This window comes from Mustela erminea, chromosome 8 (genome assembly GCF_009829155.1).
Source record: "Mustela erminea isolate mMusErm1 chromosome 8, mMusErm1.Pri, whole genome shotgun sequence".
Lineage (NCBI taxonomy): Eukaryota > Metazoa > Chordata > Mammalia > Carnivora > Mustelidae > Mustela > Mustela erminea.
Window position 1 is genome coordinate 102,806,297 of NC_045621.1, and position 14,154 is coordinate 102,820,450.

Consider the following 14,154-nt stretch of genomic DNA (forward strand, 5'->3'; position numbering starts at 1 on the left):
CAGGTAAGCCCTGTGGTAGAGGAGAGTTACTGCAAATGCCCAGCATTTATTCAGGGACCCAGAGCAGGGCCCCGGAGTGGGGCTGGGACTTCTCCCTTCAGGAAACTCCAACATATGCTTATTGAGAATTAGATCCCTTTAGTCAGTGACGGTATTTAAGAACATTCTATCAGTTGTCTTCTTCGACCTCAGGTTCCTCAGCTGTACAAAATTAAAGGCTATCAGCCTTTCTGTGTCCAGAAGTCGTCAACAAGCTACAAACCTCAAAAGCTTGCCCGAGCTCTGAAGCAAGGGGCCGAGGTAACACATCTCCACCTTTAGGAGTTGCTCACACACTTCCCCTCTTGTCCTGGCATCAAGACCAACACACTGGGGCTCCTGGGTGGCTCAGTGGGTTAAGCCTCTGCCATCAGCTCAGGTCCTGGTCTCAGGGTCTTAGGATCAAGCCCCACATTGGGCTCTCTGCTCAGCAGGGAGCCTGCTTCCCCCTCTCTCTCTGCCTGCCTCTCTGCCTCCTTGTGATCTCTCTCTCTGCCAAATAAATAAATAAAATCTTAAAAAAAAAAAAAAAGAAGAAGAAGGCTAACACACTACTTGGTCCCTTAACAGGATGAAGCCACGATCATAACCCTACCCAAGCAGGATGCTGCACCTCAGCTCCCCAGCAAAACCTCAGTCTTGGGCATGAAACCACCAGAGGCCTTAGCCGTGTCTCCAAATTATGACCCGCTTTATATTTTTGTAAGTGACAACTGGCAGAAGTATCTCGTGTTCTATGTGTGTCTATCTCAAGACTTACTTTATGAGAAAACAGAGGCATTAGGAATATTTTTCTGTCTTTGGAGTTACAAGTATGAAATGGTATCTCACCTTTGGAGTTGCTTGCCAGCATTTATCGGGAAAATATCAGTGTTTCTGTCCTTTTAACAATTCCAGCATTTGTTTATGTTTATGGCAATAGCTTTATGGTCCTTTCTAATTTCATATAATTATACATATGATACATGTGTGTGTATATCTGAAGCTATCTGAACTACATACATTAGAAACTTTAATATATATTAAATCATAATTTTATATGATATATTTTATATTATATGTTTATATAATATATTGTATAATATAATTATAAATTATAATAAAATATTATTATTATATATGTGTGTATATATACACACATATATAGTGTTAAAAAAAGAAGAAACAAACAAACAAAACAAAACAACGGAAAGAGAAAGTAAAATCAGCCTAAACCTCATCAGTCAGAGCTTAATCAATTCCTTATTCCATCCTTGGGCAGCACTCCCCTTCCATACTTGTGCCTCTGATTCCCAGATTTGTCGGTTCCACTTTGTTTCTGTGGCCACACTTAATTAACTTCCCTGTAGCACATCCTAACCATGCCACTGTCCTGCTCTGCATTCTTCACTGACTCCCCATTTTCTTCCAAATTAAGTCCAAGCATATGGGAGGCCAGCAACATAACCACCCCCCTTCTCTGCACCCTTGCGTAAGTCTCTGCTGAACTTGGTGCACTTCCCTCCTTCCCCAGGCCCTCACTTCTGTCTGTCTGCCCTCATGGGGTCCCCACTCCCACCCTTATAGTTCCTGCTACCCAAGTCCTAAATGAATGGAACCCAGACAGGGCACCTGATGAGGTTCTTTGTAACAGTGGGCTAATCAGTGAAATGCCACAGTAGTTGCCCAGGTTCTTTTTTTTTTTTTTTTTAATTTATTTTCAGTGTAACAGTATTCGTTATTTTTGCACCACACCCAGTGCTCCATGCAATCTGTGGCCTCTCGAATACCCACCACCTGGTTTCCCCAACCCCACCCCCCAACCCCTTCAAAACCGTCAGATTGTTTTTCAGAGTCCATAGTCTCTCATGGTTCACCTCCCCTTCCAATTTCCCTCAACTCCCTTCTCCTCTTCATCTCCCCTTGTCCTCCATGCTATTTGTTATGCTCCACAAATAAGTGAAACCATATGATAATTGACTCTCTCTGCTTGACTTATTTCACTCAGCATAATCTCTTCCAGTCCCGTCCATGTTACTACAAAAGTTGGGTATTCATCCTTTCTGATGGAGGCATAATACTCCATAGTGTATATGGACTACATCTTCCTTATCCACTCGTCCGTTGAAGGGCATCCTGGTTCTTTCCACAGTTTGGCGACCGTGGCCATTGTTGCTATAAACATTGGGGTACAGATGGCCCTTCTTTTCACTACATCTGTATCTTTGGGGTAAATACCCAGTAGTGCAATTGCAGGGTCATAGGGAAGCTCTATTTTTAATTTCTTGAGGAATCTCCACACTGATCTCCAAAGTGGCTGCACCAGCTTGCATTCCCACCAACAGTACAAGAGGGTTCCCCTTTCTCCACATCCTCTCCAACACATGTTGTTTCCTGTCTTGCTAATTTTAGCCATTCTAACTGGTGTAAGGTGGTATCCCAATGTGGTTTTAATTTGAATCTCCCTGATGGCTAGTGATGATGAACATTTTTTCATGTGTCTGATAGCCATTTGTATGTCTTGATTGGAGAAGTGTCTGTTCCTATCTTCTGCCCATTTTTTGATATGATTGTCTGTTTTGTGTGTGTTGAGTTTCAGGAGTTCTTTATAGATCCTGGATATCAATCTTTTGTCTGTACTGTCATTTGCAAATATCTTCTCCCATTCCGTGGGTTGCCTCTTTGTTTTGTTGACGGTTTCCTTTGCTGTGCAGCTTTTGATCTTGACGAAGTCCCAAAAGTTCATCTTCGCTTTTGTTTCCTTTGCCTTTGGAGACATATCTTGAAAGAAGTTGCTGTGGCTGATATTGAAGAGGTTGCTGCCTATGTTCTCCTCTAGGATTCTGATGGATTCCTGTCTCACATTGAGGTCCTTTATCCATTTTGAGATTATCTTTGTGTACAGCGTAAGAGAATGGTCGAGCTTCATTCTTCTGCATATAGCTGTCCAGTTTTCCCAGCACCATTTATTGAAGAGACTGTCTTTTTTCCACTGTATATTTTTTCCTGTTTTGTCAAAGATTAATTGACCATAGAGTTGAGGGTCCATATCTGGGCTCTCTACTCTGTTCCATTGGTCTATGTCTCTGTTTTTATGCCAGTATCATGCTGTCTTGGTAATTACGGCTTTGTAGTAAAGCTTGAAATCAGGTAATGTGATACCCCCAGTTTTATTTTTGTTTTTCAACATTTCCTTAGCGATTCGGGGTCTCTTCTGATTCCATACAAATTTTAGGATTATTTGCTCCAGCTCTTTGAAAAGCACCGGTGGAATTTTGATCGGAATGGCATTAAAAGTATAGATTGCTCTAGGCAGTATAGACATTTTAACAATGTTTATTCTTCCAATCCAAGAGCATGGAATGGTCTTCCATCTTTTTGTGTCTTCTTCAATTTCTTTCATGAGTGTTCTGTAGTTCCTCAAGTACAGTTCCTTTAACTCTTTGGATAGATTTATTCCCAGGTATCTTATGGTTCTTGGTGTAATAGTAAATGGAATCGATTCTCTAATTTCCCTTTCTGTATTTTCATTGTTAGTGTATAAGAAAGCCACTGATTTCTGTACATTGACTTTGTATCTTGCCATGTTACTGAAGACACACACACACACATACACACAATTAAGAACCTTAGATACTGGTTGAGAAAGTCTCCTTTTGAGAATCTCCAAATAAGAATCTGTATCTGTAATGTGGGCAGAGATGCTGATAGTCATGCCCAAGGTCTCTTGGCCGGTCAGTGGGAGAGCTCCGAGCTAGTAGAAAGAAAGCTGCCTGTTTCCTGGTTGACTGGCTCAGGGGCTCTTCCTCTGAATTGTGCTGCTTTCCTCCTGAGATCTGTGATGTTGGCTTTGGTCATTGTGGGGCGTTTTTTCATAGATTCTCCTTGGCTAAGGGAATGGTCCTCAGAGACTCAGAGTCTTGGAGCTGGGATAACCTCACCAGATGTTTAACTCAAGGCTTTTCAAACTTGATGTAGTGCCAGAGCCCTCGAATCAGCTGAAACTTGACATAGAAAGTCAATATGTAATATACCTAGAGTCTTGCTTACTGGCTGGGAATAGCAGTGAGTAGGGGGTTGTCCTGAGGAGGATGTCCCTGCAAAACTGTGGGGTTCCCCACAGCAAGGTTTGAAAAACATTCTTCAATCTCTTGTGAATCCCCTAGATTCACCATTACCATCCCCTCCCCATTCTAAAAGTGAGGAAACAGGTCTAGAGGAGTTACAGGAATTTTCCAGTCACACTCATACTTCCTTGGAAAATATCAGCAGTTATTTATTAATTCCACAAACACTGAGAGCATGGCTAAGGTTAAGAACCTAAGGTTAGGGGCAGTTCATCAAAGGGACACAACAATTCCACCTAATAATCCACCTAATTTATCCACCTAATAGTTTCAAAATACATGAAACAAAAATTAATTGAACTGCAAAGGAAAAAAAAAACACACAAAAATCCACAATAATAGTTGATTTCAATACCTCTCCCTCAATAATTGATAGAACAAGTAAATAGAAAAGAGTAAGGATATAAAAGTTTTAAATACCATTATCAATCGTCTTGACCTAATTGGCATTGCTAGAACACTCTACCCAAAACCAACAGAATGCAGATTCTTTTTTTTTTTTTTTAGATTCTATTTACTTATTTGCGAGAGAGAGAGAGAGAGAGAGAGCGAGCGCACAAGCAGGGGGAGCAGCAGAGGGGGATGGAGATGTAGACTCCCCGCTGAGTAAGGGAGCCCTAGACAGGTCTTGATCCCAGGATCCTGAGATCATGACCTGAGCCGTAGACAGATACCCAACCCCCTGAGCCACCCAGGTGCTCCCAGAATGCAGATTCTCTTTAAGTATGCACAGCTTTGTCAAGATAGACCATATTTTGGGCCATAAAACAAGGCTCAATAAAATTGAAAATATTCAGATCATATGAAGTGATTTTTTTCTGGCTTTGAAGAAATTTAATCAGAAATGAATAGCATAAAGATATCTAGAACCCCCCCCCAAATTTGGAAGCTGAATTAAATACTTTAAAACAGCCAAAGGGGATGCCTGGGTGGCTCAGTTGGTTGGACGACTGCCTTCGGCTCAGGTCATGATCCCTGAGTCCCGGGATCGAGTCCCACATCAGGCTCCCAGCTCCATGGGAAGTCTGCTTCTCCCTCTGACCTTCTCCTCGCTCATGCTCTCTCTCACTGTCTCTCTCTCAAATAAATAAATAAAATATTTAAGAAAATAAATAAATAAATAAATAAAACAGCCAAAGAAGAAAGTCAAAGTCTAGTCCAAAGAAGAAATCAAAAGAAAAATTGGAAGTTATTTTTAACTTAATGGAAATGAAAGCACAAAAAATTTAATGGGAAATTTATAATGCCATACACCTATATTTGAAAGTAAGGATGGGACTTAATGTCCTTGGCTATCCCTTTAAACTCAAAAAGAAGAGTAGATGAAACCCAAACTAAGCAGGGAAGAGAAACAATAAAGATTAGATTGAAACCAATGAAAAAGAAAAGAAAAACAATAAAGAAAAACTGTTTCTTTGAGAAAAAATCAATAAAATGAATAAACCTGATGTAACTGGTTGGGGGATAAAAGGTAAAAGACAGGGGCACCTGGGTGGCTCATTGGGTTAGGGAATCAAGCTCTCTGCTCAGTGGGGAGCCTGCTTCTTTAAGTCTCTCTTTCTGCCTGCCTCCCTGCCTACTTGTGATCTCTGTCTGTGAAATAAATAAATAAAAATCTTTAAAAAAAAAAGGTAAAAGACATGAATTACAAATACCAGGAAAGAGTTATCATCATTGCAGAGTCTACAAATATCAAAAAGATAATAAATTAATATTCAAGTACGTTCAACAAGTTAAATGGACAAATTCCTTAAAAGGCACAAACTTTTAAATCTTATTCAAGAAGAGGTAGATGACTCTACTATCTCCATATCTGTTTTAAAATTGAATTTGTGGTTTAAAAAATTCCACAAAGAAAACTCCAGGTGCAGATGCCTTTACTGGGGAATTCTGCAATCTTTTTAAGGAAGAAATAACACCAAATCCACAAAAACTCTTCCAGAAGATGAAAGAGATTACTTACCAACTCATTCTAGAAGTCAGTATTATCAGAATTCACTCTGATGCCAAAGCCAGACAGAGACCTTACAGGAAAAGAAAAGGATAGACCAGTATCCTTCATGATTCATGAGCATAGAGATAGACAGAGAGGTAGATAGATAGATAGGTAGATAGATAGATAGATAGATAGATAGGTAGATATTAACAAATCCTATTCATCATATTCACCATATTCATCATACAAAAAAGAATAATGTATCAAGAACAAATAGGAACCCATGCCAAGAGCATGAGATTAGTTTAACACTCAAAATTCAGTGTACCTCCCCATATTAACAGACTAAAAAAGAAAAACTATATGATCATCTCAAAAGGTAAGAGAAGTAATCTGTCATTCCTGATATATGCTGCCAGCAGTTAAGGTACAGAAGAGAATTTTCTCTACGTGATAAAGAGCATCTATTAAAAACCTGGAGCTGTCCTCACTTCAGCAGCACATATACTTGAAGTGGAATGATACAGAGATAATTAGCATGGCCCCTGCACAAGGGTGACACACAAATTCTTGAAGAATTCCATATTTTTAGTTTGCAATAAATCTATTTACAATAAATGTATTTAACCAACCAAACAAACCTGGAGCTGACATCATACTGAATGGTAATCGACTGAATGCTTCCCCCCTAAAATCAGGAATAAGGCAAGGATGTCTGTTCTTACTAATTCTATTAAGATTGTAACTATAGTCAGTGTAACAAGGTAAGAAAAAATATATATATAAGGCATCCAGATTTGAGAGGAAGAAGAAAACCTATCTTTATTCACAAACAAATTTATTGTATATATAGAAAAGGAGGAATTTGGAAATCCTAAGAAAAGAAAGAAAAACAAAGGGAGAGAAATACCAGTCAGAACTAGAAAAGCATTATAGAGAAGTCTTGGAATGATATTCGTGCATTCAGCCTGGAGGAGGGAAGGTAAAGAGCTCTGGGAGAGAGATTTGGAGGGAAGGGTAGACTCCACACACTAATAGTGCAGTTGAGAGGATGGAAATGTTCAAGGATTTTATAAAGGTTCATCATCCAAGCAAAAGAAAAGGCCATTATAAACTCTAGGGGGAGAAAATCAACTAAAAATCGGTATGTGTTCCGAATAGGAAACCAATCTAAACCAAACTAAAATTTGGTATGATTTTTAAGAGTTAATCATAGGAGTGCCTGGGTGGCTCAGTTGGTTAAGCCTCCAACTCTTGATTTCAGCTCAGGTCATGATCTCAGGGTTGTGAGATTGAGCCCCACGCTGGCCCAGCATGGAGCCTGCTTAAGATTCTCTCTCTTCCTCTCCCTCTGTTCCACCACCCCTCTAAACAAACAAACAAACAAAAAAGGGTAAATGGTAAATAAAAGAAAAAAATAGAATCCATTTAGCCTTGCTACTAAAACACTTCTCCATGAGTGCCCCGATATTGAACCTTCACAAAAAACTAATCTGAGCTGCTGCTTGGCCTGGTAAAGAAGCATATTTACACAGTTAAGACAAAGTAAAACCCGTTGACTAGTTTCCAACTCTCAGAGACAACTTATGAACAAAGCATGAGGTCTTGGTTGTGGTTCCAGAATGCAAATATTAACAATCCCCATAACACAAAAGCAAAGTTGTGGAAGAGGGTGGAAAGGTACAAGAAAGCCTGGGAATGGTCATGTTTTCATTTCATATGATGGGGAGGAGTTGAAACACTCAACTAAAGATGATGAAGCAAGAAATAGGGGTAGCAGTGCATTATTTCAAATCCCAAAGATAACTCACAGCAGAACTAAAAATGGTGTGATTTTCAAAACTGGAAGGAGGAAGTTTGGAAGGAGCATTTGTGTACATGAACTAAATCCTTACCTTGCATAGGAATGAGTCAATGGATACCGTCCGTCTGAGGTTGAAAATAGAGAAATGGAAGAATAAGCATCATGTTTAGAGTAGTGACCGTCAGACACACTAAACTCAGAAATAATGGAAAGAAACGACCTCTGGGATATGCGCCTGGGGATAAGAGGGAGGAGCCCCATTGCTTTTCATCTTTCCAGATCCTTCCAGCCTGAGTGAGTCGCTACCACATGCATGCATTAGTTGGAGAAAAATTAAAAGCCTTATGGGATGACCACTCAGACCACTTACTCTGGCAGCCATGGCCACCCAGGGGAATCCGAGGTATGACAGCTACTAAAAACAGTAATACTGTCATTTCCAAAAATATTTCATCGATACACTTGGCCCAAGACAGAGCGAGAGAGCTGGTCACACAGCACCCTTATACCCTCTGCATAGGAAACACTCCTGCAAGCCACACAGCTCACTCCCCCTCACTGGTGTTGTGCCTCTTACCCCTATCACCACCAGACTAGGGTGCAGCCAGCCCCTCCCCCATCACACTGTCTCCTGGTCTCACAGTGACTCTCTCCAGCTGGAGTCTCAGGCGCTCCTGCCCCAGTTCCCTTCCTAGGCACCTTCCTGATTGGCCTTTCATATCTTGGGATAAGGTGGGGGTGGTGACTCCTGGCAGTGGGAGTCAGCAATTATCAGATACATTACATGCCAGTCACTACGCTTTCCCAGGAAGTGGAGCTGTGCTCCTTTTTCCCTTCTTCAGTCCTGCCAGTCTCCCCCACTTCCTGGCTGGGGGAGGCCAAAGGTCTCCTTGCTCTACTTCTGGGGTCTCTCTGCTATAATTATGTAGAGGACCTGGTCTTCCCAGGGAGGGTGGGGAGGGCTCCCTCTGTCTTCTGTCCTTGGGTTCTCCTTCTGTAATACACTGGAATGGGAAATGTCCCCCCCCCACACACCCCCCCACACCCTCCCTGCCCTCCTTCCTCCTCACCCACCTTCCTGTATGTTCTCAGACCTCCCCTGCCTGGTTCCCCTAGGGCCCCAATGTGGAGTTTTGTTGTTTTGTTTTGTTTTGCTTTGCTTAAAAAAAAAAAAAAAAAAAAAAGCCTTTAAAAATTATACAAATGAACAAAAAGAACAAAATGCCAACTTAGTGGGTCTGTGTGGGACAGGAGTGGGGTTTGCTGGACTAACCCCAGAAGGGACATTAAAAGACTCTATTTTCAAATTTGATGTAGTCGTTCTGGGTCTCCATCAGTTCTGTTGGGAAATTAGGATAAAACAGGCTCTCCCATAAAACCAGATACTGCATCCAAATGGAGCCTTCCTGAATTAAAAACATTACCCAAACAACATTAAATGTTGACATTTCCTGATCATCAAATGTCACCCTCTTCTTCGTCTTGTCTGTAGTTTTTAAGAAGCTATTTTTGTTTTCCAAAACCAGAAGCTTCTTTGCTTTTTAAAACTAGTTTGCTTAGTTAATAAAGTCCCCTAATTCATCAAATGTAGAAATAAATACAGAACTTTAAGCGGTTTTAAGCCCTCGCTTCTGCAGTATTTGTTTCCATGAGAACTTCGTAAATCCATGTGGCATGCGCTGAGACTCTTAAAGCAGGAGTGGCATTTATGAACGACCGTGACTGCTGTCCAGTTTGAAAAACGCTCTCTTCAGCTGCAGCTCTTTCCCAGACGAGCTGACAGGGACCCAGAGTGTTAGTGCTAGCGGGAGCCACGGACAACATTTGCTGCCGCCTGCCTGGCTTGGCTGGGCTTAGAAACCTGTAAACAAAAGAGATTTTTTTTTCTCTCTCTCTCTCCTGCAGAATCCCAACCCAGGACTATTTGCTGTGAAGCACCCTCTGACCTATGCAGAAACCTTGATAGATTACCATCTGTGCCCTCACCCCAAGTACAAGTTCGTCAGGGAGTCCCACAGGGGCTCCAGCATTCCTCTCACCCAAAAGCAATTTCTCCATCACACGGTAATGGCAGAGCTGGCCCTGGGCTGTGGGGAGGGGCGGGCGGACAAGCATGGGTGGGCACAGCTGGAGTTGGGGGAAGGTCTGCAGCCACAGTCACAGAACAAGAATGGTACCCTTTCATACCACCAGCCTCGGCTCTGCTCTTGTCCTGTCCGTATCCCCTGTACAGGCAACACGTGGCCCTTCTTTCAACCTTCTTCTTTTCTTTTGCCCTTGAAAGCTGTGCCTGATACTCATTTTAGTCCTGTTCCCACCACGTAAAAAAAATGGTCACGTGCCAGGTGAAACCCCACGGTCTCATCTCCTCTTTCTTCGGCTCCAACAAGCGTAACATCAGGATGGACAAGCTGGTGATGGGGCCAATGCACAGTCTGGGAGAGGTTCCAGGGAATTCCTTCTCCCTTTAGATGACTGGCCTGACCTGAACGGCCAGACCTCTCTTAGGGGTGGCCCTCAGGCCCTGCAAGCTCACCAAGTCCCTAACAGCTCATTCTCTCTGCCCTGCTTCTGCTGACCACACCTCATTCTGCCTCCTCTTCCTCGGCTACCCACTCGCCTTTCTGAACTAACATGTTCTTGTGCCGCGACCCACATCCCTGGGACCCCTCCCTCTTTCATTCCCCATTTCCACCCATCACCGGATCCCCCATCTGCCCTCCACAGCAGGCGAATCTCCTGCTTCACCCCACTGTGCAGTGCCCCCCACCAAAGCTCTCCCTTGACACAAAGCAGGTCTCGTCATTTTCCAGTTTAAAAACCCTCAGTCGTTCCCGCGGCCCGATGGAGCTGCTCCAAACCATCAGCTTGGCCCACAGGCCCTTTGTGCCTGCCTGTCTTTCCAGACTCACTTCCCACCAGTTCCTGTCTGGCGGTGCACCGCCCCCCAAAACACCGCCCAGCTGGTGGTCCCCTGACAGCGCCCTCCCTCGCATGTCTGCGCATTTGCAGGCACTGGGCCCTGCCAGGAATACCATCTGATGAGCGAACGTCGCTTTGAATATCACTCTAGCATGTCGTTCACAAAACAGATTGTAAGGCCCGATATGTTTTCCATCACCAGGCCCCGTTTCTTTGTGTGCCTGATGAATCAGGGGAAGGAAAATCTCTCCTTCATCCCTACTTTAGTTCCCATTGCTTAATGTCTTCTGCTAGGGAAGTCGTCTTTAAGCCTCAGAAGAGCAGTGGAACTTAAGGAAGGTATACATTTTGGAGCTCAGCTTTGACTGAGCCAAAAAGCCCATTGAATGAAACAAAAGTTCTTCCTAGACTTGACCGCGCCAAACAGTTCCCTTACATGTGGGACCCTGTGCCCGGCTTTTCCTACAGGACATTATTCCTGGGATAATGCATTGGAAGAAGTTCCAGCCCCTGGCTCTCTCCTCCCTGCCCGAAACCTCGAAGACAGAGACAGCCCAGAGGTAAGCCACAGCTCATCTGTTCATCTCCTGGAGGTCTCTTGGCACCACAGATTACAGAGGCTGTGATCCTCAAAGTTAACTGCCAATATGGTCTCAAATCCTACTTTTAGGGTTTTAGGGAAGTTCACTAGGTGGAGAAACACGATAATGCATTGCAGACTCACACATTCTGAATTCTCTTCATTGAGATCTACTTCTTAAAAGAATGAATGTCACAAGTGGCTGATCATCCCTGTTTCAGTAAACCACCAATCCATAGAATTCAGCTGAAATAGTCATGGTCAATTTTTAATGTTCTTGAATTGCCAAAATTAGCCTTCTGTGCCCTCCATATACAACTTCAGGGGGGTTCCTGCTCTCTCTGCCTCAGCCTACCGTTCCTGGGAGGCCCCAGCTAACATCATATACAGATGGAGCTCAGGGGCAGAAACAGAACAGACCAATGAGCATATTGTTGGAGCAAAGAAAGAAGGAATCTAGAGTAAACACATTTTTGCTAGTTTGCTCATTTAGCTCCTCTTCAGAGCCCTCAGATCTCAAACAAGGAGTCTGAGGCCTTTTCTTTAGGACTCTGGCCAGTCAGTAACCCACTCCCAAGCCTCTAAATCTGCTTCTTTGGTCTGTTGTCCTTACCAACATACTTAAACAGGTTATTTGTGTGTGGAGGTGACTCGTATCCAAAACAGTGGCCATCGGCAGTCACCTTTCCTTCAAGTCCTTTGATCCAAAATGAGGCGCACCCCAAGTGCGTGAGCTCTGCTCCTATGGGATCAGCAGGCACCCCCACTCCCACCAGCATCTCCTGGCTCCTCTGAGGCAGGAACTCAAGCCCCTCTCTCCTCAGAGTGCCCAGTCCTGCAGGAGCTATGTGACATCAGCCCCACTCCTCGGCCTCTTCTCCCAGTCCTCTTGGCCATTAAAACAAGGGGATGGACATTTTCATTTTAGTAGGAATGAAAGAGCTCACTGGGTGTCCCGTGCGTGGCCCTGTATACACTACCATCTATCCCTCACCCCCACCCTCGGGGGAATTTGAGGGGCATCGCTGAAAGCACATTTGTGACTTGAGAACTCTGAATTTTACTTCTTCCCTCGTTGTCAGAGAAAAGCTCCTCCTGAATTAAGCAACATTCAGCCTCCCTTCCCTAGGTGCTGCCAGGGGCCGTCGCTTTTGGATTATTTCCTCACTGCTTCTCAGCTACTGTCCTCCGCCTGGAGATTTAACAGGAGACAAGCAAAAAGTGCCCCGCCTGGGGTGTTTGGCAGGAGCTCAGAAAAACAGGAGTTCCCTTTCTGTGGGTTCATCCCTGCTTCATCCCTCCTGGAGCCACCTAGAAGAAGCTCAGCATCTTTGTTCTTCACTTGAGCACAGTTAAAATCTGAAAGCTCTAGAATCAGGGAAGATAGTGGCACAGTAGAGAGAATGAACACGTTGGAGGGCCTTGGAGACTGCCTCTGTTCCTCATGAGTGGAGACCCCCGCTCTGGGTCCTTGGGCGAGTCACTTATCACTGAAGCCCTTTGAACAACACCTTTCTGGTCTGCGAAGCTGGGACAGCCATGGCTGCCCCCACCCCCACCCCGGCCACTAAGCATTGCGGTGGTTCTGCTGCCACCAGATGGCAGTAGTCTGCAACCCGGCCTGCTCAGGCGGTGGGGTGAGGACGCTTCAGCCCCATAAACCAGATAGAGCTGGCTGTGGGGGAAGGTCAGGAGACTGAAAGAGCAAAATGACAAATGAATAAATGGCCAAAAGTGGCCACCAGCTGTCCGCACGCACAGCTCTCAAGAATTAAAGAGGGGGAAAGTCCCTTTTTTTCCCACGCTTTGTCCTTGGAAAAACCTCCTGAGGCTGTTCTTTTCAAAAAGCAGTCAGCAGCAGTTACCTTGGGCTTCAATTAACCATGAATTAAACATGAATTCTACATGAATTAAAGAAAACGCTCCAAGTAGGAGCTGTTACTTTCAACTTCTGTGCCTGAGTGCTCTGTTGGGCCAATTCATTTCAAGATAAACCGTAATTGCATAAGAGATGATAAAATCAAGAGAGGATTCTCCATTTCCTTCTCATAGATTTCTAGGATGTAAGCTTCTAGACCCTGTTTTTATTTTTAAAAGCAGTTACAAAATAAGAATGGTATTCTTTCTTAAGCTCCTACAAATCCATTAATGATACTTCAACCTTGCAGTCCTCTGGCTTGAATAAATTACCTATTACTTATGAGATGTTTCCTTTGCCCCTGAGAATATCTGTTTGCTGTCAAACCACATGATAGAGCTATTTACTATTTGTTTATTCCAAGTGACTTTTGCATTCATAATAATCAAAACAACTCACTTGGCTTCTTTGCTCTTTAATAAATTCAGTGAGAACTTTTTGAGTCTCTCTAGGACTTTCATGAAAACCTTGCAAATCAGCAGCAGCCGAAGACATTGTCTAATCCAGTAGTGCCCTGGCTTTCAGATTTTATAGACGAGTGAAATGTCCAGGAGAATTTTTTAAATTTTCCTTTATGTAAATTAAATTAATTAACATACAGTGTTGTCCGGAAGAATTTTGAAAACGATTTTATGGCCATCAGAGTTCTGCTTTGCCAACAAAAGCATTAAAACCAAGGAAAGCAACACGAAGTGTCCGACCACCATCTACTGTCTCCACTGTTTCAATTTCAGAACGTATTAACACACACACGAAAGTAAGAGGAACGCGGGCTCAGATTTTAAAACTTGGATTAATTTGGTCTCATGAAAAAGATGTGGCTGTGGCCAGGCTCTCTTCCCAGACTAG

The 14,154-nt window shown here is 43.3% G+C and overlaps 1 protein-coding gene and 1 non-coding gene across 3 annotated transcripts in view; both read left to right on the top strand.

Annotated features, from left to right (window-relative positions):
- CFAP221 (cilia and flagella associated protein 221) overlaps positions 1-14,154 on the top strand; it is an 84,172-nt gene that overhangs the window by 63,412 nt on the left and 6,606 nt on the right. For both annotated transcript variants that reach the window (XM_032353870.1, XM_032353871.1), the window contains exons 18-21: positions 193-300; positions 610-741; positions 9,791-9,949; positions 11,276-11,367. In XM_032353870.1, the coding sequence (XP_032209761.1) occupies positions 193-300; positions 610-741; positions 9,791-9,949; positions 11,276-11,367 (491 nt within the window). The remainder of the gene's footprint in view (positions 1-192; positions 301-609; positions 742-9,790; positions 9,950-11,275; positions 11,368-14,154) is intronic.
- Positions 6,565-6,671, top strand: LOC116597963. The gene has a single exon (XR_004288877.1). It is a non-coding gene; the product is annotated as a U6 spliceosomal RNA (small nuclear RNA).